General features: G+C 37.1%; 1 protein-coding gene across 1 annotated transcript in view; it reads left to right on the top strand.

Annotated features, from left to right (window-relative positions):
• CTNNA3 (catenin alpha 3) overlaps nt 1-27,667 on the top strand; it is a 1,757,578-nt gene extending 1,729,911 nt beyond the window's left edge. The window contains exon 18 of the mRNA XM_056113567.1: nt 27,187-27,667. Coding sequence (XP_055969542.1) covers nt 27,187-27,474 — 288 coding nt within the window. The 3' untranslated portion in view covers nt 27,475-27,667. The remainder of the gene's footprint in view (nt 1-27,186) is intronic.
• The last annotated feature ends 313 nt before the right edge of the window (nt 27,668-27,980 follow it).

Genomic DNA, 27,980 nt, shown 5'->3' with positions numbered 1-27,980 from the left:
ACTATTGCCTCAGAATTCAGTGATAGAGGTTTTGGGGGTCACAGAAATGAAATTTGAGTCCTCCCTCTGCCAATCTGTTCACATAGATACTATCCCACAATCCAACTTGGAAATGTTAACCCTGAGCATATTAGAATTACCCTCATGGTCCTTCACACTCATTTCTGAAATGGAACTTGAAACGCAGCAACTTTAGTACACAAAGGCATTATACCTCCTATATGAGCTCTCAATCAAGTTCTCTTAAGGAAGGTGTATTACCCCAAGGAGTTTCTGTGCAAAGCCAGTTATTAAAGCAAAATTAAATCTAACGTGCTGATGCCTGTGTCAGTATCAAACAGTGCTTAAAGGTATCACCGATTACCTGAGGTTGTAACAACATCCAGTCATTTTTCATAATTAAGCCAACAATAGCCTCTGACCTTTGGTCCCTTCTATACTCCTATCTACCTCACGTCTCACTATATATATCTGCCTGGTTATTGCTATACCTCTTTGACCTCTTCTGTGTCTTAAGTCATTACAGAAGCTTAAGATGTTCGTTTCATAGAGCTCATAAAGTCAATGAAGTCAATATGGAGTCTACGTTATAGTCCTTCCCATTGTACCACTTAATTTAATTAGATCTCTCATTTGAGTTCTTGCTGAATCAATGTTTAGTCCTCTGCACCTATCCCTGGTACAACCTGAAATATTCATACATTAGCTAATGGCTTAATATAAAGGGAAATAAGAGTTGTACGCCTAGGCTTGCATTTCCTTCCTGCACTATATCTAGATGCTGCTACAAAAAAAATCTCCCCTTTGCCTTCTACCTTTATTGTACTTCTCCAAGGTTCAAGTGGCAATTCCTTTCTCTGGGTGATAAATTAGGACAAAACAGAGGCAAGGGTAATCTTCAGCTATGTCTCACAAATTTTGTTAGTACAATTTTTTTTTTCTCTAATGTGGCATTTTCAAATAGGGCCATTATCAATCTCCTTTCCTACCTGGGAACACTGGCCATGTCAGTTGCAATGTCACCGATGGCATAATTTTACCTAATGTCACTCCATGGTAGAGAGAGAACTTGCGTTTTCTGAATGAGAGCCTGAGTTAAATCCTCAGAACTGCCCACTATTTTTTAATAGTACCTGGGAATGAGTGAGAAAGAAAGGGAAAGATAATGCAAAGAGCTTCGAAAAACACCAGTTGCTTACATTTTATGGAGATCAGCGTAATTATTTATACATTTGCATTTATGTTGGGAAAAATGATATGAAAACTGAGAGAAATGTTCTTTAAATTTATAAAAGAAGATTATAGAATCTGTTTTTTTCTAAACTTTCAGATTTTCAAGAGCTTTTTAAGTTAAAAGGATACATTTTTAGCAAGGAATGGGAAATATAGTAAAGGTATTTGCCTGAATAAGTATATACATGTACATATACATATACATACCCAGATCCAGATCTAGATCCAGATTCAGATACATGTAGGTCTGAAGAGATATTACAGTAGTTAGGGCACATGCTTTGCACATGACCTACATGGGTTGTATCCCCAATGCCTGAGCTCCACCAAGACTAAAATCTGAGAACTGAGCCAGGAGTACAGAAGTAAACCTGCGCACACACACACACACACACACACACACACACACACACACACACACATATACACTTGATTCATGGTCACGGTTTGCCCGTTGCCAAATATCATTTGGAGTGAACAAGTGAATCCAGGGTTTAGTTGTGGAAGTTTTTTTTGGCATTCTACACCAACGCATATGTATTTTCATTCATGAACACATAAAATACACAGTAAAATAAATTTTGCTTGCTTTGGTGTCTTGGTGGGAAAGTGAGAGAGGAAAACCCAATCTCTGAAGCCATTACATTTTTGACTAATCTGAAGCTATATAAAATCAGATATATTACAAATCTTGTTGATATCAACTTAAGCAAAATTTTTGTGCACTTCAGATAAAAAATGACTTCCTTTTTCTTATCTTTTTAAAAGATTTTTGAGGCACAGCCAGCAGTTCTCAGGGTTTACTCCTAGCTTTATGTTAAGAGATCACGTCTGATGATTCTTGGGTGGCCTTATGTGCCATTGGGATAAGCAGAGTAAGTTGAGTGCAAGGCAAATGCATTATCCACTGAACAATCTGACTGAAGAGCATTATTTATTCCAGTAATTTTAGAAACTCTGAGGAATGAAATTTCTAAAACTCTTTGAGCATATATACAAGGATTTCATAAATTTTGGCAAAACATTTTACCCTTAATAGAAGAAATTTGCACTTGAAAAAAATAAAAGGAAACTAAGTATCTTTAGGTAGGCAACCTATCTGACAAAAAGCACTTAAATTTTGAAGGTCTGAGGTAGGATTTACCCTAGTCATGAGCAAAATACCACTCCTGAAATAAGAATATTTATGTTCCTAAAACAAGGCCAGGCATTCCAGAGACTGACTGTTAAAAGTATCTATTTTAAAAAAGGGACTTGAATTGTACATTAGAGTGAATTTTGGTTTTAGCCCTCCATGCTCAAAGGAAAAAGTTTTCTCCACTTGAAGGAAAAATACCCTCTGGGAGTAATCACTCTAGTATCAGAAAATATATTTTTCTTTTATAATAACTTGTTACTGTGTCTGGCATATCGAATACTCTCGGTAGCTTGCCGGGCTCTCCGAGAGGGGCGGAGGAATCGAACTCGGGTCGGCCATGTTGGCCGCGTGTAAGGCGAACGCCCTACCCGCTGTGCTATCGCTCCAGCCCTGCCAAATTCCCCATTCTTATGAAATAATACATAAGGCTTTTAAAATGTCTTCTGGTTCGGAAGTACTAGGAAGAACAAAGTCCATTCGATGTCTAGTGCGTTTCACTTATCTCTTTTCCATTAAGTCTCTTTCTGTAGTTTTATCTTGTTCGTTTGTTTGGAACATATTTTTCTGTTCCTTTTCTTTCCTGACTTTGTGTACTGGTTTCTTCAGTTTGATAAAACAACTGACTCTCCCCGTCTTGATCTAGCAGTATCTTGATGGAGATGTATCATTATGAAGCAGCCAGCTTTTAGTTGTCTCTAAAATCTTCATGTTTTTTCCAAGTCAATTTATTTGTTCTTAGAGACTTCCTGTAGTTGAGATGTAGCAAGATCTATCAGTGCCCAAAAAGTCAGTTCACAATCAACACTTATATGCAGGCTGTTTGGAGCCAGACCTGGAGGCAGCATCTTTTTGGTCTGCATTTAGATCTCTTTCAGGAAAACCTGAGATGGATGTTTGTGTCTCTTCCTATTGCTCCCACTATATCCTGAAGCAATTGCTGCAGTGAAACCCCTAGAAAGTCACAACCCCCTCCCACCCATCCCACACACCCCGCTTTCAGATTTAGATATTTTAGAAGATATGCCTCACATGAAAATCTAAAAATTGATGTGTTAAAAAATATTGAGTACAAACCTTTTGCACCTTGAGGAGAAAGTGAGAGTTGTGAGTTCTCTTCAACTTGTATACGGCTCTGTCAAAGATGGGATTTATGGAGAGAAAAATCTCAACATTTGCTACTTGTTTTCATGTGAAAGTGTTTTTCTATAAGTGATTGATGGGTAGGAGTTTATGAATTTCTTTTAAAAAGAGACGTTGCATGGATGACTACAGACTTGGCACTACGTCCTTTGATTAAAGAAAACAAAAACCACTTTTGTCATCATCATCTGAAAGGGGAATTTTACTCCATCATTTAATCAAAATGTCCTACTAATTACCTAAGGTATGACCTGGGCAACTAGAAATTTAGCATGCAAATAGGGTGGGACACAATGTAGTCCAAATCGAATGAGATGGCAGAAATATCTGTTATGAACCAGGAGACAGTATTTAAAGAAAGAAATTTAGTCACTGATACAAATTGTCGTGATTTTCAAGTGCCTAGGTACCAACAGGAAAAGATAATAATTAAGCCAATAATCAACCTATCTATACAAAGACATGGGAATTTAGAATTTAGAATTTTCAAGTGCCTGGGAAATTTTCAAGAACCTACAGGAAAAGGCAATGATTAAGCCTATAATCAACCTATATATACAAAGAAATTAGAATTTAGAGAGGCAAAGTAGGTAGGATGACATAATTCAGAAGTCAGAGTGAACACCGAACCGTGGGTGTTTTGACTTGTAGTTAAAAAAGGTTTTTCAACTCTTCTATTTTGACTTCCATTTATGGACTAGAAGTTAGAACATAATGATGAGGAATCTAAAGGGCCAAAATAGTAACACACTTTGAGGGAAACAGATTTAATATCAAATCAGTGAGCTTTTTCTCGAGATGTCTTAACAAACTCTTTTTCATGCAGGATTTGTTCCAGATATGCGGTGAACTAGACTTAAAAGGTGTGCATACAACAGATGTCACAAAAGTTAACTAAACTTATAACTAAGACCCAAGGAGAACATTACATGAAACTTTCTGAAAATTTCTTGATAAGAAAGGTGATAAATAAGACTTCTTTCTGTCAGGTCTCCATCACCACCTCTAAGCCTCCAGTCATCTCGTTGCATACTTAGCTCCAATAAAGTGTCAAGGTTATAGATGCCACCAGAGATTTATGATATCTGTCATGCTAAGCATCATTTCTATGACATAGAGGGGAGAACATAAATTCTGCTGAGGTAAGCAGAAGTAATTATGTGTTCTTTTCCTTGCGCCAATAAATTAAATGTAGATGTACTCATATTCTTTCGTTTTGTTTTCGGAAAAGTTGGGATAGAACCAAAACTTAGCCATGCCTCTGGAGTCTAGGTTTTTGACTTTAAAACAGGATAAAATCCAAATGCATGTCAGAGAAATAAAACAAAAGACTATTTTTCCACCAAAGTTTTTTTTTTTATTGAATCACCATGAGATACATTTACAAAGCTTTTATGTTTGAGTTTAAATCATACAACAACCAAACACCCATCCCTCCACCAGGGCACATTATCCACCACCAATACTCCCAGTATACACCCACTTTCCAACCCTTCCCCTGCTTCCATGGCAGACAACTTCCCTCATACTCTCTCTCTCCTTTTGGACATTATGGTTTGCAATACAGAGAGGTTATCACGTTTGGTCCTTTATCTTTCAGTACACATCTCCCATCCCGAACGATTCCTCCAACCACCATTGTCATAGTGATACCTTCTCTATTTCAGCTGCCTTCTCCCCCAGTTCATGAGGCAGGCTTCCAAGTATGGGGACATATTCCTGATCCTTGTGTTTACTGTCCTTGGCTGTTAGTCTCATATTATGTTATTTTATGTTTCACAAATGAGTGCAATCCTTCTGTGTCTGTCCCTCTCTTTCTGACTCATTTCACTTAGCATGATACTCTTCAGGTCCTCCACTTATAAGCAAATTTCATGACTTCATTTTCCCTAACAGCTGCATAGTATTCCATTATGTAGATGTAACAAGGTTTCTTTAACCTGTCATCTGTTCTTGGGCACTCTGGCTATTGTGAATGGTGCTGTAATCAATATACAGGAGTAGATGCCATTTCTATTGTGCTTTTTGGCACCCTTGGGGTATATTCCCAGAAATGGGATAGTGGGGTCATATGGGGGTTCAACTTCTAGTTTTTGAAGGAATGTCCGTATTGTTTTCCAAAAAGGCTGGACCAGTCGACATTCCCAGCAACAGTGAAAGAGCATCCCATTTCCCCCACATCGACCCCAATGCTGGTTGCTTTTGTTCTTTTAAATGTGTGCCAGTCTCTGTGGTTTGAGATATCTCATTGTTGTTTCAATTTGTATCTCCCTGATGACTAGTGATGTAGAGCATTTTTTCATGTGCCTTTTGTCCATTTGTATATTAAAGTTATTTTTTAAAAAAAAATGTCTTCTCCATTAAGTTCAGTTTGTATTGAACAAGCATTATATAACAAGCATTTTATTCGGAGTACTATCAGAAAATGGGAATACTCCAGAAATATTAGTGACATTTACACACACATCCTTTGGTTATAAAGGTGTAGAAATAAATGAATTAGGTCCAGAGGTATCGTACAACAGCTAAGGTACTTGCCTAGCTCACTGTGACCTGAATTTGATCCTCAGCACAGATATACCCTCTTGAGCTCAGTTGTGAACCCTGACCCCAGAGATAGCAGCAAACCCCTGCCAGGTGTTCCCCTAAACTAAAAAAGTATTAAGTTAACAATGGGGAAATATGAACAGAATTTTAGGGAATAGGGAGGCTATCAGGGTGCTAGTTTCTTGGAAGTCAAAGCAGCACTTAGATTCTAAACATATGACTTCCTTGGATAGCCTTAGCAATTGTAAACTTTCATGGCATAAGTGGGCATGATTTTATAATGTAAAATAGAATTTTATATGATAAAATGTAGGGGTGCCTGTTAGTCATTTGATCCTTTTACTTATTTTTAGCTATTCTCCACCACTTTTTATCCAACATTAGTAAATCCTTCCCTTTGTCTAACTTCTCAGCTTTGTTGTAGCCCTGAGAGCAAAATCTGATCAAAAAGAAACTGGTGAAAGACAGAAAAGGGAGGTGATATCAGTGTTGACTTGTTAAAGAAGAGAATGCAACAATTGCTGGTCTTTGAATAAGCATGTAGAGAGTTGCTTAAGAGGACACGTTGTTTTACTTAAGCTTTGCATTGTCTTTATAGTTGACTGTTTTTCCATTAAAAGCAATTTTTTTTATTTCTTCCCCATTAAGATCAGTTTGTACCACATTTGCACTAGCCATTCTCCTGTCTCACCCACCTCTCAGATAATTCCATCCCTTTGCTGTAAGGGATATAGAAAGATACAGATCATTCTTTATTATCTACTTCTTGGTTCCTCAGATTTAGGCTTGCTCTGTTGTGAGATAGAATTCTCCAAATATTTGATCTAAGCGTCCCAAGAGTAGTGTGGCTTGTGAGTGCCAGAGAACTAGAAATGTATATTTAACAAGTAAATACATGTGTATAGTATAAAATGATGGTATAAATTGAAATGCAAATTAATCAGGAATTAGAATGAAAGCATTCTGGTGACTGGGAGATTAGGCATCAATTTGGAGGTGCCTAATATAATAGTTGCTATAATAATAGTAGTTAAACATTTACACATAGTCTGTACCAAATATGCTTTCAATTATTTAACATCTATATACATGGACTATATGGATTTTATTCAATTGTCATGAATGGTTTCTTTCTGTTTTTATGATAACTGATATACGCAAATAAGTTAAATAAATCTTACAATGTCTTTCAGTTAATATACATCAGAGGAAGTTTGAGATTATCTGTTTTCTTCTAAAAGTCTGTGATTTTTAACCACTCTTTTTTTGAGATCTTTTTAGTTTCTATTTTTTTCCTTTTTTTAATTAGTGAAACACCATGAGGTACAGTTAAAGACTTACAAATTTGTGTGCTTGGGTTTCAGTTATACAATGATCAAGTACCCATCCCTCCACCAGCGCCCATCCTAAACCACCACAGGTCCTAGCATCCCCCCCCACCCCCCATCCCCCCAGACCACTCTGCGTCTGTTGCAGAGCATTCCCTTTTTTTCTCTTTCTCTCCTTTTGGGTCCTGTGGTTTGCAAGAGAGGCACTGAGTGGCAATCATGTTTGGTCTATAGCCAATTTTCAGCAAGCTTCTCCCATCCTGGGAGGATCCTCCCAACACCCTTTATTTGGTGCTCCCTTCTCTATCTGAGCTGCCTTTTCCCCTAGCACAAGTGGCTGGCCTCCTAGTCATGGAGCAAAATTCCTGGTACTAATCTCGGCCACTCCTGGGTGTTAGTCTCCCATTTGGTTATTTTATGTTCCCCAGATGAATGCAATCTTTCTGTGTCTATCCAGCTCTTTCTGACTCATTTCACTTAACATGATACTTTCCATGTAGTACCACTTGTATGTAAATTTCATGACTTCATCTTTTCTAACAGCTACATAGTACTCCATTGTGTAAATGTACCAAAATTTCTTTAACCAGTCATCTGTTCTCGGGCACTCAGGTTTTTTTCCAGATTCTGGCTATTGTTAAAAGTGCTGCAATGAACAAACAAGTGCAGATGTCACTTCGACTATACTTTTTTGCCTCTCTGGGATATATTCCCAGGAGTGGTATTGCTGGGTCAAATAAGAGCTCAAATTCTAATTTTTTGAGAATCGTCCATACTGTTTTCCAAAAGGGTTGGACCAGCCAGCATTCCCACCAGCAGTGAAGGAGGGTCCCTTTCTTGCCACATCCGCGCCAGCATCTGTTGCTTTTGTTCTTGTGGATGTGGGCCAGTGTCTGTGGTGTGAAATGATATCTCATTATTGTTTTGATCTGCATCTTCCTGATGATTAACGATGTAGAGCATTTTCTCATGTGCCTTTTAGCCATTCGGATTTCTTCTTTGTGAAAGAGGCTTTCCTTACTCCACTTCACATTTCTTCCTCCTTTATCAAAGATTAGATGATCATATGATTGAGGGGAGATGTCAGTATATTCAACTCTGTTCCATTGGTCTGCTGTTCTGCTTTTGTTCCAGTACCATGCTGTTTTAATTATTACTGATTTGTAGTAGAGCTTAAAGTTAGGGAGGTTGATTCCTCCCATTTTCTTTTTTCCAAGAATTGCTTTAGCTATTCGTGGGGGCTTATTCTTGATTTTTAACCACTCTTAACCAAAATGCTAGCCTAGTTTGGAAAAATACAGAGATTTAGGTATAGATTACATTTGAGGTTTATGTTTACATGTACATGGGGGTCTGAAACTTTGATAATAGAACCCCAAAGATGTGTTAGGATTTAAAATAGAGTTGTGGAATGTTTCAGTATATGAGTTCCCGGACGAGAACAGTGCAGTCTTCTGCCCCCGCGCCAGGGTGTTCCTTCCCCGAGCCCCTTGGAGGGGAGCGGGATGAGCTTTCCTTCCCGCCCCATCCAGGGCTCCGGCAGCCGGAGACCTCCAGGACCAGCCACCACCATGCTGAGACCACTCTCCGCACCCATGAAGGTACTGGCAGAGGGACCAAGCCACGCGGGTTCCGGAGCCGAGACCTCCAAGCCTACTCGAATTGGAGTCGAGCATCTTCCACCCAGATCCTCCAAATTCCAGTAGGCGGGGGTCACACCCACCACCTGGCCCCCTGGCGCCGTGTAATCCCATCAGCGGCCAAGACTCAGAGACTATAAAATCCAGATCCCGGCACCGCGTTGCCGCATTTGCGGCCGCGCGACATCTTATCAGAACTTTTTTTTATGACATCTTATTGTCTCATTACTACTTTGGACAAACTTGCAGGCTATCGAATGTAGCCTGCCCACAGGGCAGAGTCCGGCAAACTCCCCGTGGCGTACCAAATATGCCAAATACCAGTAACAATGATGGGTCTCATTCTCCTAAAGAGCCTTGAATATAATCTCAGGGCTAGGATGAAGGAGACGTTACTGGGGCCTGCTCGAGGCAATTGACGAATAACAGGATGATGAAATGAAAATGAAATGAAAATGAATACTAATTGAAGTCATAGGTATACAAGAGATAAAGACATACATTCTATACTCACATATATGAGTATATGGGGATTCAATATTTCTAGGAAGCATGAGAAATAGAACTTTGTATATTGCTTAAGCAACTAATATTCTGTTGCTTAATAAATTTTATTGTAAAATTTGTGTCTATGGATCCAAGAGAAAGCATAGCAAGGAAGGTGCACATACCTAACCTAGGTTCCATCCCTAGGACTCTATACTATGCCTTGAGTACCATCAGGAAGGCTCTCTGAAGTCAAAGGCAGGAGTAAGCCCTGAGTACTGTAGGTGTAGTTCCAAATTCAAAATAATAAAATTTGTGTATATGTAAAGTGATGTTTTGACAAATTACTTGAGTATATAGAGTATACATTGACACTCTAATTGCATTAATCGGGGTCATTAAGAGCTCATTTAATTAATTAATAATATGAACCACAGCTCTTATTGAATCTAGATTTGAGAATTTCCCTTCTTAATCTAATAATATACTGTCTAAACAATTTTTTAGCATTGATACAAGACAACTGCTGAAAGAACCTTTTGGGCAATAAATTGTAAGGCCTGGGGTCAAGATGTGTCAGGTATCTGAACAAAGGGCCAGGAGTGCTTCTCTACTTTCATACTTTCCATGCTGTTGTAAAACTTCATTATCTACGTTATTGACTGTCTTTTCCACAGCCTATACTAAATCTTTATCCGTTCCAATAAAATATGTATTTATGAAGATTGAGGTTAATATGGCTGTATCATTACCTGTAAAGTTTAGCCACTGAAAAAATCTGAGGTTCCTATAGTCAAATCTTTTAAAAACTGGAATAGATGTTGCTCATAACTCTGAGGCATACCCAATTATATTGTTAAACTTAAATGACAAATAAACAAAAATTATGAAATGTTGCCATGCAGAGTTTTCATCACTTAAAATGTAATATATATATATATATATATATACACATATATGTATAATCATTGTAGTGGAAGTTTCACTAAATACAATGATCTTTAGAATAAAATTTTTATTAATTTAAAAGCAAACATTTTCAATTTGCTGAAGTTCTAGTACAGAATAAGTTACCTTGTCACTTCTGCTTTAGTCAAATACATCTGCACAGTCAGACCTCATTACCAGACATATTTAAAAGGAACAACTCATGAGCATGGCATAAATATATGCAGGAACATGAAATAAACTACAAATGCAATTTGATACAAATTAGCTTCGTGGGATTGATTGATTCATCTCTGAGAATCCTGAATGGAAATGGAATTTAGGAAAATATATTTTATTAACTCTTCACCACAACATACATTACTATTCCTTCTAGTGGTAGATTTGGAGGTGATACTCCCAAGCATTGTAAAAGGGGAATAGTCCCGGGGACTCTCAGCCAACCACACCAGCAGTTCGACATGATGACCCACGGAGGTAGTGCAGCGTGGATCTTTTGGTTACCATGGGTTATCTGCCCAGCCAGGTAATCCACAGTCGTCTCAGTGGGACCTGGAGAGGCCACAGGACTACGCCTTATAGTTTTGGGGGCCTCCAGGATCATACTTGGTGATACTCAGGGAACCATATAGGGGTTTTAGACAAGGATTGGGTGTATGCAACACATGCACTCTCACTACTGTATTGTACTAACTCTCTGTAACCCAAGTGATAAACTTTGAAGAACTGAAGATATCTTCTATGCAAAGCATGAATTCCAACTCCTGTACTAATTTTCTGGACCCCAAGTGATAGAATTTTAAAAATTGAAGATATCTTCTTGAAACAAAAAAATATATTGTAAGCCTAAATTCCCAAGGTATTAAGAATTTAAGTGATTTGGTATACACACACATATGTACACTTACATGAGTATCACTTATATACAAGCAAATATATATTTATGGCATATCTAAATGATACATGCACATATATATGTATAAAGGTAAAGGCCCTCCCGTTGTTCATCGATTTGCTCAAGCGGGCCCAGTAACGTCTCCATTGGAGACTTTGTTGTCACTCTGTCTGGCATATTGAATACATCACGGGTGGCTTGCCAGGCTCTGCCATGTGGGCGAGATACTTTCGGTAGCTTGCAGGGCTCTCTGAGAGGGGCGGAGGAATCGAACTCGGGTTGGCCATGTTGGCTGCATGCAAGGCAAACGCCCTACCGCTGTGCTATCGCTCCAGTCATATGTATAGATACATAAAAATTACTAAAATTTCTCAGGTTTGTACAATTCTTGTGACTTCATCTGCTTACAGACTGGGAGGAAATATATTCAGTTATGCTCAATAAAAAAGTAAACTATCTCGGTCATTGTTAATTCTCCACCTGATTCATCCACTTCTCTCACTGCTACTGCGGATCTATGATACAATAAAATCTTCAATTCTACAATGATGGATCCTAGCTTTCTCTAAAAATTCTTACAAATACCTAAATTTTTCTATCATTTATTGGTCTTCAAACAATGCTTATTGAAGGTAAAACCACTGACATCCTGATACTTACGTTTTTATCTCCTAAGCATGCTTGGCTATGATTACTGGTGTATTTGTGCTTTGATCTCTTTTTATTCTTACAGTTTTATATGGTCATTTTAAATGACTTCTGTCCATGTTTTTAATTTTTTAGTATATTTGATGAACAATATCATAATGGCATGTTAACTTAATATTTGTCTTCTCTCTATGGCCACTATTTTTATTGTAGTGATAAAATATTTACTTCATTTTTAGAAGTGAAAATCAATATAAATTGATTGAATATGGTTCCTAGGTAAAGTAGTTTGAAATTTAAAATTGCAGGAGCAGGATAAGCTAAATATAGGGTGAGCACTAGTTATTGAGATAAGTTGCAAGTCAATAGGAAGCCCAAAGAGCAGGAGCAACCATATAGTATACCCAAGTTAAGAATGTCTGTATAGTCTTGAATATAATTATGCTGTAAAGCAAGTAGTATTAGAAATAGCTGAAAAGTTTTCAAGATAGATAGAATGTAGAAAACAAAGTAGGAAAGGACATTATTATCATCTGAACATTTTTGGATTGGACATATATCCCTGGTAATGTGAACTGAAAAAAAAGGAATACTTTGGCCGACCTGGGTTTGATTCCTCCACCCCTCTTGGAGAGCCCCGCAAGCTACTGAGAGTATCTATCCCACATGGCAAAGCCTGGCAAGTTATCCGTGACAATGGGAGCACAGTGCTACAGTGCTACTTTGATTAAAAGTCAACAATACTTACTATCAATGAATTAATTCATATATATGCTGATAGTCAGTTGATAGTTGATAGAAAAATTAATCCATGTAAAATTGCATGACGATAGAGGATGTAGCTAAGTAGCAAGACACTTATATTGCATGTATTGGCCCTAGGTCTAATCCCCAGCACTTCATAAAAAGAGTGAATTCAAGGAACTCAGTTCACACAATGAATTGTTTTCATAAGGAGACCATATTTTATTTTACTAGTTCCATGTGACCCCCACGCACCACTTGTCGACTCTGACACAGTAAAAGGAGTAACCCCTGGGTAGCACCAGTTCCCAAAAACAAATAAATAAACAATAAATAAATAAAATAAGCAGAACTGTAAAATAGCTAACTGAATAACTTTTGATATTTTCCTTGAAAAAATTGTAATTAAGTTGCAGTAGGGAAATCATCGAGCATATATATTTGCACAGACTACTAGCGGGCAAGTGTTTAACTGAAAAAAAAAAGCCATTCAGAGAAACTGAGTGGTGATTATTAACAGAGTGATCCATTCAAGGAATAAAATAAAATACTCCTTTATTTTCAATGGTTAGATATCTCAATGCAAAATCTTTGAGATAGAATAGGGAAAGTGAGATGAAATTTCATCCATAGTAAACGGTCCCAAGCGAGAGAAGAGTTTATATTATGTTTCAAAACATTTATATTTCCAGAGATAGCACTGAGAAGCGCAAAATGTATGAGAGAACAGGGAAATTGGAGTTACATAAGTATGGGCTTATTTCCAGATTCACCTCTGACTACCTGGACAAGATAATGCTGTTCTCTTCAGTCATGATTCTTAGATCATGGGAAATAGTACCTATTTTTCAAAGTCTTTAAGAGTTCAAATGAACTTTTAAGGCATATAGCATCCATACAAGTTCATAATTTGTAAGGCATGTTGCAGCTTCATCTTTCCTGATTCCTTATCAGAAAAACATTAAGAATGTTTTTGCTTTGTGAAACCTCGGTAACCATAATATCAAAGTATCAGTGTGTATGCAAAATTCTGTTGCATAATGAATTGGTCTTCATGGACTTCCTGTAAAAACAATGCTGTTGGTTTTTCAGCTTACTGGGGAGAAAATGAGAGACAGAGGCAGAAAGAATTGGTTTGGATTTGAATTTACTAGCTTGTGTCCCGAGTGTGTATATTGAACCACCCAGCTCACTTCCTCACATTCTCTCATACACCCACACACCTATAGTCAACTGCTTCAGCCTGTAAGCTTCATTCTTTAAATTCACACCAAAGCAAAGATCTTGGTAATTAAAAACCACACATGCCTCCATGTTTCTGTTGCTTGCTGAATCCCAGTGCCTGAGGGTGAGTTTTGACACCTACAGCTTTTGGGTTTGGAACTTGCTGCCAAAGATTTCCCATTTCCAAGCAGCTGGTAGGGCAACAACCAGCTGCTCTGAAATGCACTTGAATCTCATCCCCTCAATAGGAGACATCTGTGCTTATCTGTAGAGAGAAGATTGTTTCTTTGTTTTATGAGACACTTCAGGCAGGAGGAGAGAGATTTCTGATTTGAAAAGAAACTAAATTCAGGAACAGAACTTTTTTTTATTATTTTCCCATTGTGAACTCCTTCCAATCTCTGATATTCACTCAGATATAAAATGATTGCAAGTCTCAAATAAATGGAAGGCAGTCATTTTAAGGACACTTTAATTGTTTTCCTTAAGGGGCATTATTTACACCTGACATATTCCATGCCTCACATCAGAGATAACATTTTGCTCCTCCAGGCTTCCCTTTGAAAGCACTGTTCTGTCTTGTTACTGCCCTTTCCTTCTAGTGTGTGATGAAGCAAAAATGGTGTGAGTGGATACTGGGCTCTGTCTTACTCTAAACTTAAACCACTGACTTAGTGCAGGAATGTCTCTAGGCCAGAGCTATATGGACCTAGAGTAGCATGCAGATCTACCAGTTAGTTGAGTCTATACAAGTGCAGAAACTGGATCGCTCTTTCTTAGACTATGTTGTTGTGATTGTCAAAAGCTATTTTTCATATAATTTTGGCTTTAAAGACCATTATGAAACTCACTTTGTAATTTGGTAAGAGAGGTTTCTTCTTTGTTTTGTAAAGTCACGTTTGACCATGGCCAAATCTTCAAAGAGTCTGGAAAATTGACATGAGAAAGGAAAAATTGCCAATAAGAGCAGGATATTATATGCATCCCAAAATGATAGGAATGATGGCATTCTACTTAAGAACAAAAGACCACATTCTGGTTATAAATGTATAGAATGTTTATGCTTATATATGTAACAACTTAAAATTCACTTATACCTTATATCTGAGTCATATTTCTTAATAAAATGCTGGAATTTTTAGAGATAAATGGCATGTTTAAATGTATTTTGAAGATCACAAGTATTTAAAAAAAAAACAGCGGGAACAACAAAAAAAAAATCCCTAGAGAGCTAGAGAATCTATCAATCTCTCATATTTTACTTTGCTAAGAATTGAGGTAGGGAAAATAATAATTAAATTTGGTGTCAATTCTTTTTTAATTGAAGCAAAAAATATATAGTCACATAAATGGAATAATAGGGGAGTTTATGCATGAAACAGTGCCTTGTTGAGATTGAGGGGAAATGTTTTCATATAGCCTTGGGAAGCGGTAAAGATAATGCATCATGATTTTCCACTCAGTGTATTTGCTAGGTTTCTCTGTATCTCCCCACTGTGTTTTCTCTGTACTCCTGCTATGCTGTTTTCAGCCTGGGAGGGTGGAGGACCAAGGATAGAATCTTGGGTATAGAGGTGGGCCTACTGAGATGGCGGAGAGCAAGCCTCAGGGCTGCCAGGGCACGGCTAGGATGCGAATCTGATGCCTGTTCCAGAATGGCACTGGAAATGTCTGCCTGGAGGTTAACCTCCCTCGGAAGAGTGGATGTGCAAGCGGAGGGTACAGATGAGAATCTTCAACACAGCTGAGTTTGCAGATGGTGCATGTGGAGGTTTTCTGGACCCAAGTAGGACAAGAATCCACTTTCCATTCCAAGAAGGCCCAAAGGGATTATAGCTACAGATAATCACACCTGGAAGAGTAGAGGAACAAGCAGAGGGTCTGTAAAGACGAGAATTTTCAATACATGTAATGGAAAGCATCATTTGATCATGAATTTTTTTGACATCTTAAGCACTAAAAATTTCCTAATGAATGAAACTTGAGTATAACATGTCTAAAAATATTAGTTGAGCTAGAAGAGAAGAGAATGATTGAAATGGTGTATGCTTCTAAACTTTTGTGTATAGTTTCTTAGTTCCATAACTTATGTGTTCTATAATTTCAAATAATGTGTTTTTCCAGAAGCTTGAGCACACTGTAGGCACTCCGGGTAGCCCCGGGGTGGGAGACACCCTCAAAGCCCCCAAGCATAGTTTGAGTTACTCAGATGACCTAAAAGCTAAATAAGAGGTTTTTTTTAAAAGCAGGTAATAGAACCTATTTTCTTTAAAAAAATTATTAAAATTTATATATAACGTCTAAGGAGAAAATAATGACACTTGAAGTAAACTGTTATAGTTAAACTGAAAGAAAATTATTGTTAATCTGGAAATACATAACTAATAAAATATTCAGAAAAATTAGGATGAGGAGAATTTTCATTATCAGATGATAACCTCAATATATACTAAATGGGGTGCTGGAGAGATAGCATAGCGGGTAGGGCATTTGCCTTGCATGTGGCCGACCCGGGTTCAATTCCCAGCATCCCATATGGTCCCCTGAGCACTGCCAGAGGTAATTCCTGAGTGCAGAGCCAGGAGTAACCCCTGCGCATCGCGAGGTGTGACCCAAAAAAATCAATATATATATATATATATATATATATATGTATATGTATATATATACATATATATATATACTAAATGGTAAAGGTAAGGTAAAGGTAAAGGCCCTCCCGTTGATCATCGATTTGCTCAAGCGGGCCCAGTAACTAAATGGAGTTTTACTTTTTTTTTTTTTGGTTTGGGGGCCACACCCAGCAAAGCTCAGTGGTTACACCTGGGTCTGAACTCAAGAATTACTTCTGGCAGTGATTGAGGGAGCATATGTAATGTCAATGATTAAACCCAGGTCAGTCAAGTGCAAGGCAAGGGCCTTATCTCTACTGTACTATCACTCTGTAGCCCATTTCTTGATCTATTTGGAACTCTTTTATCCCCTTGCCTATTGCACCCAGCGGTGCCCAAATCTTACTCCTGGATCTGGGCTCAGGGACCGCTTTCATATCTGTGCTCAGGAATCACTCCTGGTAGTGCTCAAGCACCCATATGGTGTGCCAGGGATCAAATTCGGGCTGGTGCATGCAAGGCAAGCACCCTACCCACTGTACTACTGCTCAAGCCCAAAATGGAGTCTTCAGGCAAATTGAAATTCCTAAAGAAGAAACTTACTTATAAAAATACTGTTTGTCTGCAGACCAATGGAACAGGGTTGAATACACTGACATCTCCCCTCAATCATATGCTCATCTAATCTTTGATAAAGGTGCAAGTAATGTGAAGTGGAGTAAGGGAAATCTCTTTAACAAATTCTGTTGGTATCACTGGACAGCTACATGCAAAAAAAATGGGCTCAGAACTCTGCCTAACACCATGTACAAAAGTAAGATCAAAATGGATTAAAGACCTCAACATCAGACCAGAAACCATAAGGTACATTGAAGACAAAGTTGGCAAAACCCTCCATGACATTGAAGCTAATGGTATCTTCAAAGATGCCATGCCACTGTCTGAGCAAGTGAAAACAGAGATAGATAAATGGGACTATCTTAAACTAAGAAGCTTCTGTACCTCCAAAGAAACAGTGACCAAAATACAAAGACAGTCTACAGAATGGGAAAGGATATTCGCCGAATACACATCTGACAAGGGGTTGATATCCAGGATATACAAAATACTGGTTAAACTCCACAAGAAGAAAACATCCAACCCCATCCAAAAATGGGGCAATGAAATGAACAGAAACTTTCTCAAAGAAGAAATCCGAATGGCAAAAAAGCACATGAGAAAATGCTCTACATCATTAATCATCATCGGGACTTGGACTTGGGCCCCCATCATCGGGCTGGAGCAATAGCACAGCGGGTAGGGTGTTCGCCTTACACGCGGCCAACATGGCCGACCCGAGTTCGATTCCTCCGCCCCTCTCGGAGAGCCCGGCAAGCTACCCAGAGTATTCGATATGCCAGACACAGTAACAACAAAGTCTCCAATGGAGACGTTACTGGGCCCGCTCGAGCAAATCGACGATCAACGGGAGGGCCATTAATCATCAGGGAGATGCAGATCAAAACCACAATGAGATACCATCTCACACCTCAGAGACTGGCCCACATTCAAAAGAACAAAAGCAACCGATGCTGGCGTGGATGTGGCGAGAAAGGGACACTCCTTCACTGTTGGTGGGAATGTCCACTGGTTCAGCCCTTCTAGAAAACAGTATGGACGTTTCTCAAAAAATTAGAAATTGAGCTCCCATTTGACCCAGCAATACCACTCCTGGGAATATATCCCAGAGAGGCAAAAATGTATAGTCGAAGTGACATCTGCACTTGTTTGTTCATTGCAGCACTCTTTACAATAGCCAGAAACTGGAAGAAACCTGAATGCCCAAGAACAGATGACTGGTTAAAGAAACTTTGGTACATCTACACAATGGAGTACTATGTAGCTGTTAGAAAAGATGAAGTCATGAAATTTACATACAAGTGGTACAATATGGAAAGTATCATGCTAAGCGAAATGAGTCAGAAAGAGAGGGATAGACATAGAAAGATTGCATTCATCTGGGGGATATAAAGTAACAAAGTATGAGATTAATACCCAAGAATAGCTGAGATCAGCACCAGGAGGATTACTCCATAACTTAGAGGCCAGCCGGGTATCCTAGAGGAAAGGGCAGTTCAGATAGAGAAGGGAGCACCAAATAAAGGATGTTTGGAGGATCCTCCCAGGAGGGGAGATGCATGTCGAAAGTAGACTATGGACTGAATATGTTTGCCACTCAATGTCCACAACACCCAAAAGGAGAGAGAGAACACAGGGGATTTCCCTGCCACAGAGACAGGGGGGATGGGGGGATGGGGGTGGGAGGGATATTATCCATGGTGGTGGAAAATGGGCACTGGTGGAGGGATGGTTATCTGATCATTGTATAATTGAAACCAAAGCACAAAAAATTGTAAATCTACAACTTTAAAAAAAATAAAATAAAATAAAGGGAAAAAAAATAAAAAAAATTAAAATTAAAAAAAAAAAAGATAAAGTTAAAAAAATACTGTTTGTAAGCCAAATGTCAATCGGTAGCCAAATGATTTAATGCATTTTGTTATATGTACAGTATTTAATTCTTCTTAGCATTAATCAAAATGAGCTAATGATTGCAGAACATGAAAGTTTATGTCTATGATGCCAAGCAAAATAAGCCAGATACAAAATATACACCCTGTGGAATTCCATTTCTGGGCAACTCTAGAAAAGGTACAGTTTTCCTATATATAATGCAGAAAGATCAGTAGTTACCTTCTACCTGGGGTGGGAAAGGTAAGTCGAGGCTCAAGAAAACTGGTCAACACAATAGAATGCTGATAGAACACCACCACATTTTTCATTCCTTTTGATGGAAAGAATGCTGAAAATTTTATGTCAGTTACTTAGTTATATGCATTATATAACATGGCATATAAAATATATTAACAATATATACTAATAAACACACATGAATGCATTTTAGTATTATTATATGTGTTAATATGTATTTCTATGTCTACACATTTATATATTAGAAAAAAAGAAATTTATGGGAAAGTGGAAGTCAGATTGAGAAATGGAAATTGAGGGAAATAGGATCATTGAGCATAGAAAAGATAGGGTTTTATTTCAGTACTACAGCAAAGAAAATCAATAAGATCGATGGAATAAGATGCATTAATAGAAAATAGTAGCTCTGCAAAGTTCCTAAGCAAAGGAGATAAAGGAAAAAATCTAGAGTAGCAAAGAGGATATAGAATATATTAATTATTCTGAATCTAGTCTGCAATTATTATTTGAAAAGTATTTCTTGAACAAAAGATTTGCCATTAAGTCAATATAATTGAAGGATAGCTAATCATTAATGTTACCACGCACATTTTTTTAGTAGACTAAAAAATGATCTCTCTCAAATAGAATTAAAAGACATTGTAAATAGTCACCTGGATTGGCTATGTGTTTCCTTTTAAGATGATACAAAATGGTTTGGGCCTACATCATTTGCTTTGGAAAAAAATTGCTTTAAAAATTCTTTTTGACAGGACAAGATTATAACTGAATCAACGTCATATTTCATTTCATGTCTGGTCTTCTTAGTAGTGTTAAATTAATTTTCTCATCCCATGTATTGATGTATTGATTTCCCTCTTTCAACTTATGATGTCCTTTTCTGTTGTCATGATTGAATGGAGAATTAGTAAAGGACAACTTTGCCATGTAAATTCTATTAGGGGTCCTTTGGATTAACTCTTCATATTCAAAGAAGCAATCAGCTTCTCAACTTAATTATGAGCTTGACAAATTCAATTTGGGTATGTACTCCATTTTTATTAGTTTTAGTAAATCAAAGCCTCTATTAGCCTTCCTAGTGCCCACATGTGATTTTTCCATTAAGCCAGCCTAGCGTACTATCTCTTCTTTATCCAAAGTGATAGTGCAGGGGTTGAGGTCTTGGTTTAATCCCTGGCACTGAAAAAGTTCCCCTGAGACCCACCAGGAGTGATCCCTGAGTCCAGAGCAAGGAGTAAGTTCTAAGCACCACCAGCTGTGACACAAAACCCAAAAAGAAAATAAGAAAAATACAAACAAAATACTAATGTTGATTAGCATTCTTGAACTTGTCTGAAAAGAGAATATTTTCAATGCAAGTCATTCTTCTAAAAAATAGTCTAAAATAATAAACAAATAAATTAATCAGGTATTGGAATAAAATTAGGTACTCAAGAGAGGTTTTAAGCAGATAATATAAACGTCTCATAGATGATTTATTTTAGCATATACATGTATGTACTTACAAATATACATTCACGTATATAAGGATTTCCTAAGGTATATAACTAATACTGTTAGAGAAATGTAGAGTTTAAAATGATGCCTATAATTTAGAAAAATAGAAATGTGTCTTTTTTGTAAGTATTAGCATAAATAGGTCACATCATCCAACATATATGCACAACATCCTTTCAGATTGCCTATGTTTACCTTATTTCACAACACCTTAACTGAGAATTTCTACATAAGTAACAAATAAAATCACTAGTGAAAACTCTTGGTTTGTATTTTGAAGATCAAATAAACTTAATTTTATTTGAAAAATAAGAAAAAAAATTATTCGCATTTATTTGAATTCTGTATTCAGAGCTGGAGCGATAGCACAGCGGTAGGGTGTTCGCCTTACAAGCGGCCAACATGGCCGACCCGAGTTCGATTCCTCCGCCCCTCTCGGAGAGCCCGGCAAGCTACCGAGAGTATTCGATATGCCAGACACAGTAACAACAAAATCTCCAATGGAGACGTTACTGGGCCCGCTTGAGCAAATCGACGATCAACGGGAGGGCCTTTACCTGTATTCAGATTATGGCTAATCACAAATATAAAATAAATTTGAAATTCAGTGTTCTTTTGTCTTTTGACTTCTCTTGAAATTTATATTTTAATGTCTAATACTAATAGTCATTGTAAAAATTCAATAATTGGCATATAAGTTCATGTCAGTAGTTAGTGACTATGGAATTTTTGTTTTTTATTTGAGATATTGTATTAATTTTAGTACAACTTTTCCCACTATGAAATGCCTAAAAATAAATGCAATGAAGTGACAGGAAGCAGAGTTGTGTGACAGGTACAAATACCAGGGATTATTTTAGCAAAAGTTTTTGCGCTATCATTAATAATAGCTTTTCTACAATTACAGACTACTAAACTTCAAACCTCTTCGTTTCTCGTTTATAAAATGGAGATAATACAAGTACTCACCTCACGGAATTATTTTGATTTAATTTAAATCAACTTCTTAGAACAGTATCAGCATAAAGCACACGTATAAGATTAGCAAATATTATATCCTATTATTTTATTTTGCACCAAAATGCACACATTTGCCTTTAGGTCTGATTTCAAACTATATGTTGTGTATTGACTAGGCATTGGTTTACACTATGTGTTTCAAGGGTCTAGGTTCACAGCTTTCTATATTGTCAGGTATTGCATTTTTTTTTTGCAGATATAACTCAGGCAAGCATTGAGATTCACAAAAATAGCACGGTTTATATTTGATATCAGCTTATCCAGAAGGGCATAGTATGGGAAATATGTTTTTCCAGAAATGTAAGTTTTTTCTGTCCACAGGTGTCCTAACACAGGCATGGTGGTTCACACAAGGCTGAGGAACTGCTTTCCCCAGAGAACTGTTCATGTGAAAGGAGATGAGATACACATCAATGAAAGGAAGGGGGATTTAGGTTTAGTGTGGGCTGGAGCGATAGCACAGTGGTAGGGCGTTTGGCTTGCACGCGGCCAACTTTGCTGACCAAGGTTTGATTCCTCCACCCCTCTCGGAGAGCCCGGCAAGCTACTGAGAGTATCTCGCCCCCACGGCAGAGCCTGGCAAGCTACCGGTGATGTATTCGATATGACAAACACAGTAAAAAGTCTCACGATGGAGATGTTACTGGGCACGCTTGAGCAAAGCGATGAACAATGGGAGGACCGTGCCCGTGATCGTTTTCCTCAAACTATGACCTGAGGAAAACTGTTATCTAGAAAAGGGAGTTAGAGTGTACAGTCTGAAATTCTGATAAAATATATTGACAAAACTTCAGGAAAAGAAAGGAATAACGAGCCTGCTTTTTAAAATATTACTTTTGGCTGTTAATTATAACAGCTGATCACGGCTTGCCAGCAGACATTCCCACTTTGGTGTGACTATTGAGGTCATACATTTCAGTATTTAATATTAATCTATAAATCAATTTTCAAGTCAGATGTGTTACATATAACAGTTGTGATTATATATGTGTATGCATACACACATGTATATTCGTATATTTGCTGGTATGTATATTTGTATATTGTATATTTGTATGTGTATTTGCTGGTATGTAGATAAGGTAACATTATTGGTGGGAGACTATACCTATGATTTGTTCTGGGTACATGCCTAGAAGTGCTTGTGAAAACATGTAGGGAGTTCTGGGGATTGAACCCCAGTCAGCTGCATACAAGTCAAGCACCTGGCCCGTGTACTATCTCTCCCTCCTCAAAAGATGACATTTTAGAAGGATCAATAAACGTTCTTGTACGGTCATTGTTAAACTCCTTTTCCTGTTGTTAAAGTTTGACTTATCTCTAAAAGGAACAGAGCATTTAGCCTCAAACTATTGAAGAACTAAACCAATGTATGTTGCAGCATAAGTGAAATCAAAAAGCACATACCACAAAGCATAAAAAAATACATAAAAAGGGTATTTGTAAAGAACAATAATATTGAGTATCAGTCTGAGTAGATGGCCATGATTTGGAATTTTCACAATAAACAATTTGCAAGATAAAGAACTAAGTTATTGACAAAAGTCTTGTAATGCAAGTTTTTAAATTAAATTATCTACTACTAAAATCATTATAATTTTATTGTATTAATTATATAATGTTAATTATTAGACATTATCTAACAAATACATTAATTATTAGACATTATCTAGCAAATATGTTAATACACATAATTATCTAGCAAATATGTTAATACACATAATGACATTATGTGTATTAACTATCAATAAATATCTATTGATAATATCTATTAAATTGATTATTTATTTTAAATATTTAATTTAATAATAACTTGGGCTGGAGTGATAGTATAGCGGGTAGGGTGTTTGCCTTGCATGCAGTGACCCGGGTTCTAATCTTTTGTCTCTCTTGGAGAGCCCAGCAAGCTACGGAGAGTATCTCGCGCACATCCAAGCCCTGGCAAGCTCCCCATGGTGTATTTGATATGACAAAAACAGTAACAACAAGTCTCACAATGGAGACATCGGTGCCTGCTTGAGGCAAATTGATAAACAACGAGAGGACAGTGCTACAGTGCTACAATATTAACTTATCTTATAATATTATCTATTATTGAACTAAAATTCAGTGGCCTTAAAACCATACTAGTGTTATAAGAAACAAGTCATCCACCTAAGAAGAGTGGATTATTATGGCAGATAAGTTTTCTGATTTATCTCAAAGAGTAGTCTTTAATAATGTCTTTTGAAAACAATACATGGTAACATATCAAATTGCATTCTTGAGTTGACTATTTCGGGTCATCACTTCTAAGAAAAAAGTAATTTTTCAAAGTAATTTGTTAAGCTAAAATTATTTTAGATTTCTTTCAAAGTGATTTTTTGTGCTAAAGTAACTTTTATTTTTGAATTTGAAATTGTTCTGCTATCAGGCCTTTACAGTAAAATCACATTCTTGTCTTGCACAGATAATTTGTAAATCTTACAGAATTCCATTAATTAGTTGAGTATAGAAACTCCAAAGTGAGTATATTTTCTACTCAAATGTGCCTTATTTTTTTATTCTGAAGTTTCTGTTAAATCCTTTCCCATGAAGGAGTTTTCATAAAAGGGTACCTAGATAAAAGAATTTATAATAATTTGCAGACACAAAATTGTGCATTTATCCTTTATAAATAGGTCTGAGCTCTACTTGAGCTCTTAAAATTCCTTCCCATTTTCTAGGCTTATCTGTGTTCTTTGCTTATGCAGCCTATGATTCGGCTAATATCAGAGAGTTCTGCATCTCTGCAGATGTACAATAGATCTCAGACTCCAGGATCCTCTGACGGTATTGTCCAAGCTTCTCTCACGTAATAACAGTATCTTTGCATCGATTGTCCTAATAGATATGCAAAACTAGTGGACATATTGTCCTAGAGGGGTAATTTGTTCTGTGATTTTTCTGAGTCACCCAGAAGAGAAGTTTTACTAAAGTCAATTAGAATTTTTTAGAGTCCATCAGAGGCTAGTATAAAAGATGAAAAAGGGCCAAGCAGAACTTCACTAATTCTGTGAGGAAAAAAAACTTCTCAGTCTCCACTTTTTACAGTCTAGACCCTCTTTGCACTATTTGCTTTACATATACATTGCATATACTCTCATGTAAAAAGTCAAAAACAAAGTCAAGAAATAAAATCCATACATGACAATATTACAAAATCAAAAGGAGTGAAAAAGAATGTAAGTTAGAGAGAGGGTAAGAAAACCGACGTCATAGATAAAACCCTAATTACTTGCAGGTCATTCAGACTCTCCCCAATGGAAGCACAGAGTCGTCAAATAAAATATTTTCATATTTATGAGAAAAACACTAATTATTAATGTAGTTCATTATTTAGGACAGCTTTTCTATGGTGAGATTGGGAACTATTTCCAGATTTATCTGGATTTGGAGAGATTTGTGTTTGCTTTTGCGGGGTCACACCCAGCAGTGCTCAGTGTGGTGTGACCTATCTCTATGCTCAGAGGGGCACAGGAGACCATAAGTGGTCCCAGGGATCAAACCCGGGTCAGCCACATAGAAGGCAGGTGCCTCAAAACCTCTACTCTCTCTCTCTCTCTCTCTCTCTCTCTCTCTCTCTCTCTCTCTCTGGCCAGTAAGTTTTCAAAGGTAATTATAGAAGGATAGGTTTTTAGCTGGCAAGCTATCCATAGAGTGATGCTAAAACAAAATGTGTTATTCTATCCAAAGTCGTTTTTTTAAAGTTCCAGTCTCAGAAGCTCTAAGTGTCCTCTGAAATACATGCAAGTGCTTCGTGAAATTTTGCTTAATGTTTGCAAAACATTTGTCATTCCTGCCACATGCACAGACTTTACATTTTTGGCTTCCATAAGTAAAAAAAACCTTAAGGATGTATAGTTGCCAAGCATTACTGGCATTCAAATCGTATATATCTTGGTGACACCTTTTCAAAGAATTCTAGGCCTAGCCTATAATGGAGCAAATTAACTTTTTATAGGAGGCAATGAGCTCACGGCTTCAGGCACATCACCTCACCAGTCTACTTTCTTTGCACATTTTCTCTGTATGGGAGAGAACTATCCTCAAGCTGCAAAGATAGAATATGCAAGTCAGGCAGCTGCTAATGGATTTTGGTAACTGTACAGGCAGTGTTTGAATCTCAACCTTGATAGTATACATCACAAAGAGGTAACAATGGAGACACGTCTTCTGTTTGAGTGGGCCTTGAATGACAGTCTGCCAAATGTAAATAATGGAAGAGGCATTGGTCTTTATTAAAAACAAAACAAAAAAAAAATAGGTTCCAAAATATTTTGCAGAAACCTCGAAATTTAACCCTACTTTCTCTTGAGATTTTTCCTTTTATGAAAAAAGCCAGAAAACAACAAATATTGGATTTCAGCCATCATTGATGGAAAATTCACACTGGTGAAGGGACAGGTCTTGGAACATTATATGATCGAAACCCAATATTGTACAACTTTGGAGCTGTGCATCGCGTTGTGATTCAATAATAATAAAAGTAATAATAATAAAAATGTTTGTGCTTGTAAAAGAGAGTGAGTGGAACTATTTGTGGAAAATATTCATCAAAATGAATAGTAGATATGCATGTGTGCCACAATTTATGTTTATCTTACACTATAATTTCCCTGAAACAAATAATTTTTAATTGTTTCTTTATGAAAGTAAATATATGCGTAATAGTTTTTATTATGACTAGCCATCCCTTATGAAAAGGACTCAGTATTATCCCTGAAAATAAGAAAATAAGGAAATTGTTATTGGAAATTGTCACTTTCTATAGACTGCTGTGACAATTAGGATCTTACAATATTATATAAAGGGCAGCCAGCCACACAGATGACCCCAAGGTGATCCTGCACAAGAGAAGCCATCACAGAGAACACCCCATGAAGCCTTACACCAAAGGTGTGTTAGAGAATATCTAGCCCACACGGCAGAACCTGGCAAGCTACCTGTGACGTACTCGATATGCCAAACACTGTAACAACAAGTCTCATGATGGAGACGTTACTGGGCCCGCTCGAGCAAATCGATGAACAACGGGAGGACCGTGATCCGTGATCTCTAAATAATTTTACTAAAAAACAACAAAAGAGTAATCTAACAATCTGACAAGGTAGAATTTGTACGTGTTACTGAATTGGATAAATGAATAGATAATGGATTGATTGGCATAATAATCATAAAGAGATATAATAATGGATAATACATACTTAGAATAAAAAGAAAGTGGCACACTCCAAATTGTATAGCATTGCATGTCTTTAAATTTACAATTATAATCTTTTACAATCTTTGATAATACCTGTATTTTTCTTTACAGTTGGACAGTGTCACCTCCTTGATACAAGCAGCCAAAAATTTAATGAATGCAGTAGTGCAAACAGTGAAAATGTCTTACATAGCGTCAACCAAGATCATCCGAATTCAGAGTCCTGCTGGGCCCCGACATCCAGTTGTGATGTGGAGAATGAAGGCTCCGGCAAAGAAACCCTTGATTAAAAGAGAAAAACCAGAGGAAACTTGTGCAGCTGTTAGACGAGGCTCAGCAAAGAAAAAAATTCATCCAGTGCAAGTCATGAGTGAATTTAGAGGAAGACACCTCTACTGAAACAATTATTCTTCTTTAGTGCCTATTATTACAAAGTCCTGGTTAAACACACCGCTTTATTTTTACACCTCATTAGTTCTGTAAGTTCACTAGCTTTTGGAGTTTAACCCACAAATAACATCCAATATTGGAAGTCCAAACCAATATAAGCTACATATATTTGGAATATTGTCAATGTCATGACAAGACAAAGGCTGGCACCTAATAAGTAACCTATATATGTTTGTTAAATGAATGAAAGTTTCTGATGTCATTAAGTTTTTTCCACTATGAGAATATCTTATGTGTACTACTAAATATAGGAGACTTAAGTGAGTTGTGTTCATCAGTCTAATCAAAATATATTTACCTTTTGATTTTCAGTTAAAACATAGACATGAGTTCTTGACTCGGTTTTTAATAGAATGAAATTACTGCATGAAATATATTCTAAGTAAATACCCATACTTTGTATGACATAACTTGAAAGACATGTAGTTTGTGATATAATAGGGAAAATCAAGCTC

Source organism: Sorex fumeus, unplaced genomic scaffold (genome assembly GCF_029834395.1).
Source record: "Sorex fumeus unplaced genomic scaffold, SorFum_2.1 ptg000020l, whole genome shotgun sequence".
Taxonomy (NCBI): domain Eukaryota; kingdom Metazoa; phylum Chordata; class Mammalia; order Eulipotyphla; family Soricidae; genus Sorex; species Sorex fumeus.
The sequence above is the reverse complement of the archived record's forward strand: the minus strand, read 5'-3'. Positions and strand labels throughout refer to the sequence as shown.